The sequence below is a fragment of the Melanerpes formicivorus genome, unplaced genomic scaffold (genome assembly GCF_026170545.1).
Source record: "Melanerpes formicivorus ecotype bairdi unplaced genomic scaffold, bMelFor1.0.p_v2 SCAF_77, whole genome shotgun sequence".
NCBI lineage: Eukaryota > Metazoa > Chordata > Aves > Piciformes > Picidae > Melanerpes > Melanerpes formicivorus.
Genome location: NW_027142429.1, coordinates 866615 through 880575, shown reverse-complemented (window position 1 = coordinate 880575; position 13961 = coordinate 866615). Strand labels below are relative to the sequence as shown.

At 61.4% G+C, this 13961-nt stretch overlaps 1 protein-coding gene across 1 annotated transcript in view; it reads left to right on the top strand.

Moving 5' to 3' along the window:
• Positions 1 to 13961, top strand: part of EXD3 (exonuclease 3'-5' domain containing 3) — a 454860-nt gene that overhangs the window by 226125 nt on the left and 214774 nt on the right. Inside the window, exon 19 of the mRNA XM_068164114.1 lies at positions 870 to 1040. Within this exon, the coding sequence (XP_068020215.1) occupies positions 870 to 1040 (171 nt within the window). The remainder of the gene's footprint in view (positions 1 to 869; positions 1041 to 13961) is intronic.

Genomic DNA, 13961 nt, shown 5'->3' with positions numbered 1-13961 from the left:
ATTTCTTGGAGCCCCCTGCAGATCCTGGAAGGCCACAAGAAGGCCTCCTGGGAGCCTTCTCTTCTCCAGACTGAGCAACCCCAACTCTCTCAGCCTGTGCTCACAGGAGAGGAGCTCCAGCCCTCTGCCCAGCCCTGTGCAGCACCACCCAGATGGAGCTCTTGGATCTCAGCTGGCTCCCAGGGTCAGCCCAGCTGTATCTGCAGGGTGTTCCACGCTGTCCCCAGCCCAGGGCTGGGCTGCAGTGCTGCAGGAGCTCTCTGCCCTGCAGAGGTGGTAGCTGTGTCCTTCAGCCAGCCCAACTGGAGGCAACAACTGAACACTGGAGGCTCCTTAATAACTTCCCTTCTGCAGGAGTTTAGCTATTGTGCTTCTGGGAGCCTCCCAGGGGCAGAACCTCCAAGTGCAGGAACTCCCCCAGCAGCAGGCAGCTGAAACCAAACACACACAGTCCAGGCACTGCCTGGTTTTACCCCCCCCCCCCAAAGATAACAGAGCTGACCTGGTTGCTTTGCCTACCTGTTTGTCCCCCTGTGTGTCACAGCCCCTGCCCAGGGCATGGCTCTGGCACAGGGGGGTTGATTGCAGCCTGCTTGGAGAGCAGCTCTGTCTCTGGGGGGCACAGCAGGCCAGGCTGGCATTTCTGCAGGGCAAGGCTGCAGCTGCCCAGTTTGGGTGCCAGAGAGTGAGGCTAATTCAGGGTGCAGCCCCTGCCCAGGCAGCAGGTGGCTGATGCAGGAAGGCCATGGGGAGGAGCTGGAGGTGCTGCAGGGCACCTGGGGGGGCAGGGGACAGCTGCACCGGGCAGGGGGCTGCACTGGGAGTCAGCCTTCTGCTCTGCTGCTCATGGATCTCTTGCCTTTCTGTAGCAGTGCCAAGGACCCAAGCAGGCCACCTCCTGCCCCCCTGCTGCCATCTCCCCCCGGGAGCTCAGTGTGGTCTGTGACAACATGCTGCAGGGCCTGGGCCGCTACCTGCGCTGCCTCGGCGTCGACGTCTGCGTGCTGCAGAACCAGGATGACCACAGGAAGGCTGCTGAGGTCAGTCCTGAGCCTCTGTCTCTGCCTGTGGAGCTCCCAGGCCTGCTGCCTGCTGTGCAGTGCCACTGGTTAGTGGCTTGCTCTGAGCTGGCAGGAGCTGCCCAGGGCATGCTTCCTCCTGTGCCCGTGCCGAGAGCCAGCTCTCTGCTTCGCGCTGAGGACCTGTGCCACCTGGCATCAGCTGCTCCCTGCTGCAGTGTGGGCATGGTTCTGCCTCTCCAGGAGAGAGGAGGGGAGCAGGGAGTGCTGCCATCTCAAACCTGCTTTGTGTCTGTGCTTGTGTCATTGACAGCCAGGATGCTCCAAGTCCCTGGAAGGACAGCAGCAGAGTGTAAGGAGGTGACCTGCAGCCTCAAGTGTTGCTGAGCAGGAGGTGGTGTGTTTGCCACGAGCCAAAAGGCAGAGGAAGGAACCCAAAATTCATTTGAGCTTCTAATGGGCTCCAGTTTGGGCTCCAGAGAGGGCATTTGCCTGCCTTGTGTCAGCCAAGCAGGCCCTAGCTAAAAGGTTCAATATGAAAGGCAAAAGCTCCCTAATAAATTGCTGCAGAACCACAACTTGCAGTGAAGTGTTTGGGAAAGGAAGAGCCTCCAGCAGGCAGGGGGACAAGGGACATGGATCCTGCCTCCATAGCAGCCCTGGCCCTCATCCTCTCAGAGGCCTGGCCTGAGCTGTGCCAGAGCTGGGCAGCTCCAGCCCACACAGAGTGTGGCCATCAGATCTGCGCTGATCCCCCAGCCTGGGGCACAGGATGTTTCCTCTTCAGCTGCCTGCTTGGCCTGAGCCCTGTGCAGGCTCTAGCTTCTGCAGAAATCATTAATCTCTCTTCCCTGCCAGACCTGCACAAGTCACTTAAACAAAGGAGTGCTGCTCCCCCCCTGCCCCCAGCCCCATCCCTTAGCGTGCTGTGGACAGGATGTTTGGCATTGCCTTTGCCATGGTGACTGCACAAACATCCTTCCACTGTCAGCAGCGTTACTGCACTGCAGAGCCTTTGATCAGGGCTTGGATAGCCAGGGGTGAGAAGGAGCCCTCCCAGCCAGCTCTGCTCTGCTCACTGCTGGGCTGGGGAAGGTCAAGTGCTGACCACCCCGTGGCAGGAGGAAGGTTTGGGTCCTGCTGACTGGCTGCAAGGCAGACAGCCTCAAACTGCTGTCCCCAGGAGCAGCAGTGTGTGCAGGGGCAGCTCTGCTGCAGGGCTTTAGCCACACACCTCCTGAGCCATATCCCCTCCAGCACCTGCCAGCTGTCCTCACCCCTGCTGCTCCTGGGTGACTTCAGGTGCCTGTGGGCACATGGGGCTTTGTCCTTCCCCCTCTGTTATTTCAGACCAAACCTGGGAGCCTGGGAGCTTTGGAGGCTGGGCAGGGGCAGCAGTGGGTTGGGTTTCTTTCCTGTGCCACACACCTGGCAGTGCCTGCTTTGGCAGAGCCCATGCCCAGGCTGCATGTGGAGCCTGTGGCCTGCTTGGTGCCATGCTGCTGTTACTGGCCCAATGTTTTGTCCTGGGCAGAGGTCATCCTGTGAGTTTCTCATGCCAGATCTGCAGTCTCAGTCCTGCTGCCCTGTGAGAGCAGGACCTCAGATTCCAGGCGTGGTGGCCCCCACCTGCTTGTCCCTGTTGAGCCGCTGTGGCTCACTGAGGCCACATCTGGAGTCCTGGGTCCAGTTCTGGGCTCCACAGTTCAAGAGAGAGAGGGAACCACAGGAGGGGAGGCTGGGAAGATGCTGAGGGGCCTGGAGCAGCTCTGGGAGGAGCAGAGGCTGAGAGCCCTGGGGCTGAGAGCCTGCAGAAGAGCAGCCCCAGAGGGGAGCTGAGCAATGCCCAGCAAGAGCTAAAGGAGCTGTGGGGGGCAAGATGCTGGGGCCAAGCTCTGCTCAGTGGTGCCCAGGGACAGCACAAGGGGCACTGGGCACAGACTGGAACCCAGGAGGAGAAACTTCTTTGGTGTGAGGCTGCTGGAGGCCTGGAGCAGGCTGCCCAGAGAGGTTGTGGAGTCTCCTTCTGTGGAGAGCTTCCAACCCCCCCTGGGCACTGTGCTCCTGGGCAGGCTGCTGTGGGTGCCCTGCTGGAGCAGGGCTTGGGCTGGGTGAGCTCCAGAGATCCCTTCCAGCCCTCCCCATGCTGTATGGTTCTGTGTGACACCAGTCTGTGTTCTGTGTATTTAGTGGTCTTTAATGAGGAGCTGACTGGGGAAGGGAGTGCTTAGAAGCTGCCTGTCCTGAGTGCCAGCAGAAAACCAGTCAGAGAGGAAACTCACCCTGGAAATTCCTCTGGTTAAGTCTCCCCTCGTGTTGGAGGTGAAAAAACTCCAACCCTGACCAGCACACTTCAGGCTCTGGCCACGAGCAGCATGGGAAGAGCAGCCCTGTGCCCAAGGACAGGTGCAGGGCATCTCCCAGGGCATCTCCCAGGCCTTCTCCCTGCTGGCTGGCAGTGGTGGTTGTGTTGTGTGCTGACCATGTCCTGGCTGCTGCAGCAGGATGCACAGCAGTGTTTGGCAAAGGAGGTGCACAGCTGGGGGCAGAGGCTGCACCAGATGTGCTGGGCAGGATCCTTTACCTGCCCTCAGCAGGCTCTGGCCAAGTGCTGGCATTCACCCTGTGCTGCCCCTGGGGAGGAAGCTTTGGGCATGGGCCTCCTGGCCCCAGCCTGGCTCCCTGCAGGGTGGCTTCTGCTGAGAAGGGCTCTGTGCTTCAGCCACTCCTCAGCAGGGGCTCCTGACCCCATCCCAAGGAACTCACAGAATCACAGCCTGGGCTGGGCTGGAAGGGAGCTCCAGAGCTCACCCAGTCCAACCCCTGCACTCAGCAGGGACATCCTCCACTGGAGCAGGTTGCCCAGAGCCCTCTCCAGCCTCACCTTGAGTATCTCCAGGGCTGGAGCCTCAGCCACCTCCCTGGGCAGCCTGCTGCAGTGTTCCAGCAGCCTCCTGGGGCAGAACTTGTTCCTCCCCTCCAATCCCAATCTGCTCTGCTCTGGTTTGAAGCCATTGTCCCTCCTCTATCACTGCAGGCCTTTAGAAACTGTCTCTCTCCATCCTTCCTGTAGCCCTCCTCAGGTACTGGAAGGTCACACTGTGAGGTCTCCCCAGAGCCTTCTCCCTCTGGTAAAGAGTGTGGAGATTCCATCTCTCTGATCCTCCTGGCTGTGCAGGTGCCACCAGCTGAGTTACTCACCCCCTGCCTCTGTGCTCACTCTGTGCTCACTCCTACCAGCAACCTTCCCTTTCCAGCCAGGCATTTTTCCTCACTTAAGTCACATCCTGAGCCTGCTGTGTTCCCAGCCAGGCCTTCCAGCCTGTCTTCTGCAAGCTTCTCTTTGCACAGAACCTCAGACCTACCTTCTGGGCCCCCTAGCTGGGCAATGGGGCAGAGGTGGGAAAGTTTCAGTAGTCCTCCCTCCTTCTGTGCACTTGAGCAGAGTCAGAGCAGTGGTGAGCAGCCTCAGATGGTTCACCAGGTGAGCAGGGCACAGCCTGCAGTCCTTAGCACTGTGCAGCCCTCCAGGACTGCATCACTCCAGAGCAGAGCACAGCCTGCAGTCCTCAGCACTGTGCAGCCCTCCAGGACTGCATCACTCCAGAGCAGAGCACAGCCTGCAGTCCTCAGCACTGTGCAGCCCTCCAGGACTGCATCACTCCAGAGCAGAGCACAGCCTGCAGTCCTCAGCACTGTGCAGCCCTCCAGGACTGCATCACTCCAGAGCAGAGCACAGCCTGCAGTCCTCAGCACTGTGCAGCCCTCCAGGACTGCATCACTCCAGAGCAGAGCACAGCCTGCAATCCTCAGCTCTGTGCAGCCCTCCAGGACTGCATCACTCCAGAGCAGAGCACAGCCTGCAGTCCTCAGCACTGTGCAGCCCTCCAGGACTGCATCACTCCAGAGCAGAGCACAGCCTGCAGTCCTCAGCACTGTGCAGCCCTCCAGGACTGCATCACTCCAGAGCAGAGCACAGCCTGCAGTCCTCAGCACTGTGCAGCCCTCCAGGACTGCATCACTCCAGAGCAGAGCACAGCCTGCAATCCTCAGCACTGTGCAGCCCTCCAGGACTGCATCACTCCAGAGCAGAGCACAGCCTGCAGTCCTCAGCACTGTGCAGCCCTCCAGGACTGCATCACTCCAGAGCAGAGCACAGCCTGCAGTCCTCAGCACTGTGCAGCCCTCCAGGACTGCATCACTCCAGAGCAGAGCAGAAGCTTGTAAGAAATTCTGGGGGTCTCTTAGAGCACTGCATCCTAAGAAGAGGCTTGGTGGAGTCTCAAGGTTCCTTCAGTGGAGCTGGGCATTGGTTTCTAATGGCTGTGCTCTTGGCCTTCAAAAGCAGCAGTGTGCCCAGGGGGCCAAAAAGGCCAAGGGCATCCTGGCCTGCAGCAGGAGCAGTGTGGCCAGCAGGAGCAGGGAAGTCCTTGTGCCCTGTGCTCAGCACTGCTGAGGCCACACCTTGAGTCCTGTGTCCAGTTCTGGGCTCCTCAGGTCAAGAAGGACATTGAGAGACTTGAAGGTGTCCAGAGAAGGGCAAGAAAGCTGGGGAGGGGTCTGGAGCACAGCCCTGTGAGGAGAGGCTGAGGGAGCTGGGGTTGCTTAGCCTGGAGAAGAGGAGGCTCAGGGGAGACCTTCTTGCTCTCTCCAACTCCCTGCAGGGAGGTTGGAGCCAGGTGGGGGTTGGTCTCTTCTCCCAGGCAAGCAGCACCAGAACAAGAGGCCACAGTCTCAAGCTGTGCCAGGGGAGGTTTAGGCTGGAGGTGAGGAGAAAATTCTTCCCAGCAAGAGAGATTGGCCCTGGGAATGTGCTGCCCAGGGAGGTGGTGGAGTCCCCATCCCTGGAGGTGTTCAGGAGGGGATTGGATGTGGCACTTGGTGCCATGGTTTAGTCATGAGGTCTGTGGTGCCAGGTTGGACTTGGTGATCTTTGAGGTCTCCCAACCTTGGTGATACTGTGAGACTGTGACACCATCCTCACCTCAGACTAATCTGCACCCCAAGACAAGCCCTGGTGTCTCCTGAGCAGCCTGGCAGAAGAGGCCCTCTGCAGCTCCCAGGGTGGAGAATGTTCCCTTGCAGGGTCACAGCTCCTGCCCCAGAAGCCCAGGTGGAGCAGAGAGTGGGAGAGGAGAGCCAGGTGTGGATGAGCAATGCCTGCATCTCAGTTGCCCTGCTCTGCTTTGGAGCCATGGAACACACAAAGGAGACTTCCAACCCTGCAGTGAGCAGAGCTTCATGTCAGGGAGGGATCTCAGCCCTGCTCTCCTCTCAGCTGTGGATGCCTCCTGCCATGGCTTTGGTGCAGGTTTGCAGCCTCCTGCCTCTCAGCAGCCTGCACAGCAAGCTGGCAGAGGACAGGTGAAGAACTCCTCAGGTCAAGACTTCACTTCTGAAGTTTGGGCAGCAGAAGGATGTTGCTGATTGGAGACCTTGATCCAGCTGGGTCTGCGCTGAGGAGCAGAGCTGGGTCTGCACTGAGGAGCAGAGCTGGGTCACTGGTTTTGAGTGGGGCTTGAGGACCACATCAGGAAGTGACTGCAGCTGGGTTTGAGGCCAGCTGAACACCAGGCTGGGGCTGCAGTGCCAGCAGCAGGGTGAGGGCATGGCAGGGCTGGGCTGAGAGTGGCACAGCTGCCAAGCTCCTGCTTTCTTCTCTGTTTTAAAATGGCCTGAGACAAGGTAAGGGCCTTCAGGGTTGGGCTGAGGTTTGTGATCCACTTCTCCAGGTCCTTGTCTGGGTGCTCTTCCAGCACCCCTCCTGGAGCAGATGCTCTCTGTCTGCTCCCTTTTTGCCTGAGCTGGGCCCTGGCCTAGGCTGAGGATCTCTGTGTGACCTCTGCCACCGTGGGGAGGGTCACAGCCTCTCCTGGGCTGCTGCCCTGCCGAGGGAACACTGCAGTTGGCTTCCTCAAGGACATGTGGCAGTGCCCAGCACATGCCATGCATGGGCTTGGCAGGCTGGAAGGGACCAGCCTCCAGCCTGGTGCTGCTGCTTTTGAAGCCTCCTTTGGCCTCAGTTCAGCATCCTTTAGGTTGTCAGGAGTCGTCCTGGCCCTGGGGCTGGCCTGGAAGCACAGAGGCTGTCTGCCCTCTCTCAGCAGTCACTGCCCTGCCAGCTCTCTGCTGCAGTAATTCATCTGAGTTCATTGCTCCCTGCAGGAGGAGGGGGCTGAGCAGCCAGGCAGGCTGAGGGCTGAAGGCTAACACCAAGTTCTTAGGCAGTGCTCTCTGCCAGAGGTCCCAGAGGAAGCTGATAGCATCTCTGCAGCTGATGTGAAACCCAGGCCAGTGCCCTCTGCAGCGCCGGGGATGGAGCACGAGTCCCTCACCCCCAACAGGCTGCCCTGCTTCTCCTGCCCCTCTGATCTCCCTCTTCTGAGCACACAGCTCCTGCACGGGCCCAGTGCTGCCTCCTGTTAGTCCTTCTGGAGGGAAAGGAGTTGTGCCCTCTCCTCCAGCACGAATCCTGCCCGGCTGTGCTCAGCTGCCTGCTCTCCCACGGCCTGCCTGGCTCTGCAGGCTGCTCCCAGTTGCTGTTGCAGAGGCAGTAAAACATGCTGCAAGAGTTATTGCCTTCCTCCTCTTTTATGTGATGGGCCTTGCCTGTCCCTGCAGAGCCATTTAGATAAGGGCATTTATCAAGCCTGCACTAATTAGCCCTGGCTGCAGGAAGTCAGAGGGGAGCATTCCAGCTGTGACCTCCTCAGGCTCGCCCTGAAGCGCACATCTGAAGGAATTTCACATCTCCCTGCCCTTGCCAGCTGGGGTGGTCTTCTGCTGGTGCCTTCCTGGGGCTCTCTGGGTGCTGTGAGGGCGCTGTGAGGGTGCTGTGTGGGCAGGGCTCTTCAGGAACCCCAGCTGCAGGTGGGGAAACTGCCTGCAGCAAGGGCTGCCTGCTGCCACCGCCCCAAGGTTCCTCTCCTTGGAGGTTTTCTCCTCTGCTGAGAGGAAGGGTTTGCTCTGCAGGGGACCTGGGAATTTGTCCTGTGGGAGGATGCTGTGGAAGCTGCTGCCAAAGGCTTTCTCAGTGGCAGAACTGGCAGCCAAAGAGTGACTGCACAACGAGGGAGGGAAGCAGCTACCTGGAAGGTCAAAATGGGAGAGGGCAAAAGGGTTGCTCAGCTGACTCTGCAGGGTTTGTGCCTCCAGAGCCTTCTCCCCCTCCTTTCATGTTGCCATAGGTCCAGTGGGTGTTAAGAGAGTAGCTCTCCAGGAGGGAGTTCAGAGACCTTGGGCTGGTTTGTCCTGCTGTGCCCTGCCTGGGTGCTGTCAGACTCTCTGGGGAGTGCCACAGGACTCTGATCCCAAGTTAGAATAAACCTTTATTAGAATAAACCAAACCAGGTTGGAAGAGACCTTCAAGATCATCGTGTCCAACCCATCAACCAATCCAAGCCACCCAAACAGCTAACCCATGGCACCAAGCACCCCAGCAAGTCTCCTCCTGAACACCTCCAATGACGGCGACTCCACCACCTCCCTGGGCAGCCCATCCCAATGGGCAATCACTCTCTCTGTGTAGAACTTCTTCCTAACATCCAACCTGAACCTCCCCTGGCGCAGCCTGAGACTGTGTCCTCTTGTTCTGGTACTGGCTGCCTGGGAGAAGAGGCCATCATCAGCCTGTCTACAGCCTCCCTTCAGGTAGTTGTAGAGAGTGATAAGGTCACCCCTGAGTCTCCTCTTCTCCAGGCTAAGCAACCCCAGCTCCCTCAGCCTCTCCTCACAGGGCTGTGCTCCAGACCCCTCCCCACCTTTGTTGCCCTTCTCTGGACTCATTCCAGCAGCTCAACCTCCTTCCTAAACTGAGGGGCCCAGAACTGGACACAGGACTCGAGGTGTGGCCTAACCAGTGCAGTGTACAGGGGCAGAATGACCTCCCTGCTCCTGCTGGCCACACTGTTCCTGATGCAGGCCAGGATGCCATTGGCCCTCTTGGCTGCCTGGGCACACTGCAGGCTCATGTTCAGCCTACCATCAACCAGCACCCCCAGGTCCCTCTCTGCCTGGCTGCTCTCAGCCACTCTGACCCCAGCCTGTAGCACTGCCTGGGGTTGCTGTGGCCAATGTGCAGCACCTGGCACTTGGATGTGTTCAATCTCCTGCCCTTGGCCTCTGCTCATCTGCCCAGCCTGGCCAGGTCCCTCTGCAGATCCCTTCTGCCCTCTAACAGCTCCACTCCTGCCCCCAGCTTGCTGTCATCTGCACATTTACTGATGACTGACTCAATGCCCTCATCCAGATCATCAGTGAAGATGTTAAAGAGCACAGGGCCCAGCACTGATCCTTGGGGCACACCACTAGTGACTGGCTGCCAGCTGGATGTGGCACCATTCACCACCACTGGCAGCCAGGCACCAGTGCTGTGCCCCAAGGATCAGTGCTGGGCCCTGTGCTCTTTAACATCTTCACTGATGATCTGGATGAGGGCATTGAGTCCATCATGCCTCCTCCTGCCAGGCTTGAAGAGCAATGCAGAGAGAGCTTCCCAGAAGAGAGAGCTCTGTGACACACACCTGGAAGCAGTGGGAAATGTGACAGCTTCCAGCAGAACCCCAGGCAGGGAAGGGGCAGCCCCCAGTGCCAGCAGGAGCAGAGCTGAGAGCTGCTCACATGGGAACCCTTCTGCCACTCTGTCCCTGACACTGTTTGCCTCCTGCAGGAGGGGGTGAAGGGGAGGGAGGGGGGATGTCATCTAATTGTAGGGAGATCAGTCACACTTTCATCCCTGTGAAGAGCTGCAGCTCCAGAATTAGTACCTCCTGTGGGCACCAAATGGCTGGGAAGTGTCTCTCACCCCCTGCCAAGGTCGGAAGTGTGGGTGAGGAGTCCCTGGGAGTGCAGCAGAGAGCTCTCCCTGCAGGACAGGACTCCTGAGAGAGCAGCAGAGAGCTCTCCCTGCAGGACAGGACCCCTGAGAGTGCAGCAGAGAGCTCTCCCTGCAGCACAGGACCCCTGAGAGTGCAGCAGAGAGCTCTCCCTGCAGGACAGGACTCCTGAGAGTGCAGCAGAGAGCTCTCCCTGCAGGACAGGACCCCTGAGAGTGCAGCAGAGAGCTCTCCCTGCAGGACAGGACTCCTGAGAGTGCAGCAGAGAGCTCTCCCTGCAGGACAGGACCCCTGAGAGTGCAGCAGAGAGCTCTCCCTGCAGGACAGGACCCCTGAGAGTGCAGCAGAGAGCTCTCCCTGCAGGACAGCACCCCTGAGAGTGCAGCAGAGAGCTCTCCCTGCAGGACAGCACCCCTGAGAGTGCAGCAGAGAGCTCTCCCTGCAGGACAGCACCCCTGAGAGTGCAGCAGAGAGCTCTCCCTGCAGGACAGGACACCTCAGAGCAGCAGTGGGCTGCAGGTCAGGAGGTGAGAAACTAATGGGGATGTTCTTCACAGCCTGCAAAGGAAGCATCAGCTCTGTGTCTGCTTCGGGGCTGTTGCAGGAGCACCACCTTCTCGCCCAGGAGAGGAGAGAGCATCCCTCTGGGGACAGCTCTGCAGCCTGCAGGGCACTGGGTGGTGCAGGGCAGTGGGTGGTGCAGGGCAGTGGATGGTGCAGGGCAGTGGGTGGTGCAGGGCAGTGGATGGTGCAGGGCACTGGGTGGTGCAGAGCAGTGGATGGTGCAGGGCAGTGGGTGGTGCAGGGCAGTGGGTGGTGCAGGGCAGTGGATGGTGCAGGGCACTGGGTGGTGCAGGGCAGAGGATGGTGCAGGGCAGTGGATGGTGCAGGGCACTGGGTGGTGCAGGGCACTGGGTGGTGCAGAGCAGTGGATGGTGCAGGGCAGTGGGTGGTGCAGGGCAGTGGGTGGTGCAGGGCACAGGATGGTGCAGGGCAGTGGATGGTGCAGGGCAGTGGGTGGTGCAGGGCAGAGGATGGTGCAGGGCAGTGGATGGTGCAGGGCACTGGGTGGTGCAGGGCAGTGGGTGGTGCAGGGCAGTGGATGGTGCAGGGCACTGGGTGGTGCAGGGCAGTGGGTGGTGCAGGGCAGTGGATGGTGCAGGGCACAGGGTAGTGCAGGGCAGTGGGTGGTGCAGGGCAGTGGATGGTGCAGGGCACTGGGTGGTGCAGGGCAGTGGATGGTGCAGGGCAGTGGGTGGTGCAGGGCAGTGGGTGGTGCAGGGCAGTGGATGGTGCAGGGCACTGGGTGGTGCAGGGCACTGGGAGGTGCAGGGCAGTGGGTGGTGCAGGGCAGTGGGTGGTGCAGGGCAGAGGATGGTGCAGGGCAGTGGATGGTGCAGGGCACTGGGTGGTGCAGGGCAGTGGGTGGTGCAGGGCAGTGGATGGTGCAGGGCAGTGTATGGTGCAGGGCACTGGGTGGTGCAGGGCAGTGGATGGTGCAGGGCAGTGGATGGTGCAGGGCAGGGGATGGTGCAGGGCACTGGGTGGTGCAGGGCAGTGGATGGTGCAGGGCAGTGGATGGTGCAGGGCACTGGGTGGTGCAGGGCAGTGGATGGTGCAGGGCAGTGGGTGGTGCAGGGCAGAGGATGGTGCAGGGCACTGGGTGGTGCAGGGCACTGGGTGGTGCAGGGCACTGGGTGGTGCAGGGCAGTGGGTGGTGCAGGGCAGTGGATGGTGCAGGGCAGTGGGTGGTGCAGGGCAGAGGATGGTGCAGGGCACTGGGTGGTGCAGGGCAGTGGGTGGTGCAGGGCACTGGGTGGTGCAGGGCAGTGGATGGTGCAGGGCACTGGGTGGTGCAGGGCAGTGGGTGGTGCAGGGCACTGGGTGGTGCAGGGCAGTGGATGGTGCAGGGCAGTGGATGGTGCAGGGCACTGGGTGGTGCAGGGCAGTGGGTGGTGCAGGGCACTGGGTGGTGCAGGGCAGTGGGTGGTGCAGGGCACAGGGTAGTGCAGGGCAGTGGGTGGTGCAGGGCACTGGGTGGTGCAGGGCAGTGGGTGGTGCAGGGCAGTGGGTGGTGCAGGGCAGAGGATGGTGCAGGGCAGAGGATGGTGCAGGGCACTGGGTGGTGCAGGGCAGAGGATGGTGCAGGGCAGTGGATGGTGCAGGGCAGTGGGTGGTGCAGGGCAGAGGATGGTGCAGGGCACTGGGTGGTGCAGGGCAGTGGATGGTGCAGGGCAGTGGATGGTGCAGGGCACAGGGTGGTGCAGGGCAGTGGATGGTGCAGGGCACTGGGTGGTGCAGGGCAGAGGATGGTGCAGGGCAGAGGATGGTGCAGGGCAGTGAGTGGTGCAGGGCAGTGGGTGGTGCAGGGCAGTGGGTGGTGCAGGGCAGAGGATGGTGCAGGGCAGTGGATGGTGCAGGGCACTGGGTGGTGCAGGGCAGTGGATGGTGCAGGGCAGTGGGTGGTGCAGGGCACTGGGTGGTGCAGGGCAGTGGGTGGTGCAGGGCAGTGGATGGTGCAGGGCAGTGGGTGGTGCAGGGCAGAGGATGGTGCAGGGCAGAGGATGGTGCAGGGCACAGGGTGGTGCAGGGCAGAGGATGGTGCAGGGCAGTGGATGGTGCAGGGCACTGGGTGGTGCAGGGCAGTGGATGGTGCAGGGCACTGGGTGGTGCAGGGCAGAGGATGGTGCAGGGCAGTGGATGGTGCAGGGCAGAGGATGGTGCAGGGCACTGGGTGGTGCAGGGCACTGGGTGGTGCAGGGCAGTGGATGGTGCAGGGCACTGGGTGGTGCAGGGCAGTGGATGGTGCAGGGCACTGGGTGGTGCAGGGCAGTGGATGGTGCAGGGCACTGGGTGGTGCAGGGCACTGGGTGGTGCAGGGCAGTGGGTGGTGCAGGGCAGTGGATGGTGCAGGGCAGTGGGTGGTGCAGGGCACTGGATGGTGCAGGGCACTGGGTGGTGCAGGGCAGTGGGTGGTGCAGGGCACTGGGTGGTGCAGGGCAGTGGATGGTGCAGGGCAGTGGGTGGTGCAGGGCAGTGGATGGTGCAGGGCACTGGGTGGTGCAGGGCAGTGGATGGTGCAGGGCACAGGGTAGTGCAGGGCAGTGGGTGGTGCAGGGCACTGGGTGGTGCAGGGCACTGGGTGGTGCAGGGCAGTGGGTGGTGCAGGGCAGAGGATGGTGCAGGGCACTGGGTGGTGCAGGGCAGTGGATGGTGCAGGGCAGTGGATGGTGCAGGGCACAGGGTGGTGCAGGGCAGTGGATGGTGCAGGGCACTGGGTGGTGCAGGGCAGAGGATGGTGCAGGGCAGAGGATGGTGCAGGGCAGTGAGTGGTGCAGGGCAGTGGGTGGTGCAGGGCAGAGGATGGTGCAGGGCAGTGGATGGTGCAGGGCACTGGGTGGTGCAGGGCAGTGGATGGTGCAGGGCAGTGGATGGTGCAGGGCACTGGGTGGTGCAGGGCACTGGGTGGTGCAGGGCAGTGGGTGGTGCAGGGCACTGGGTGGTGCAGGGCAGTGGATGGTGCAGGGCAGTGGGTGGTGCAGGGCACTGGGTGGTGCAGGGCAGTGGATGGTGCAGGGCAGAGGATGGTGCAGGGCAGTGGGTGGTGCAGGGCAGAGGATGGTGCAGGGCAGTGGATGGTGCAGGGCACTGGGTGGTGCAGGGCAGTGGATGGTGCAGGGCAGTGGATGGTGCAGGGCAGAGGATGGTGCAGGGCACTGGGTGGTGCATGGCACTGGGTGGTGCAGGGCAGTGGGTGGTGCAGGGCACAGGATGGTGCAGGGCAGTGGGTGGTGCAGGGCACTGGGTGGTGCAGGGCAGAGGATGGTGCAGGGCAGTGGATGGTGCAGGGCAGTGGATGGTGCAGGGCACTGGGTGGTGCAGGGCACTGGGTGGTGCAGGGCAGAGGATGGTGCAGGGCACTGGGTGGTGCAGGGCACTGGGTGGTGCAGAGCAGTGGATGGTGCAGGGCAGAGGGTGGTGCAGGGCAGAGGATGGTGCAGGGCAGTGGGTGGTGCAGGGCAGTGGGTGGTGCAGGGCAGTGGATGGTGCAGGGCACAGGGTGGTGCAGGGCACTGGGTGGTGCAGAGCAGTGGATGGTGCAGGGCAC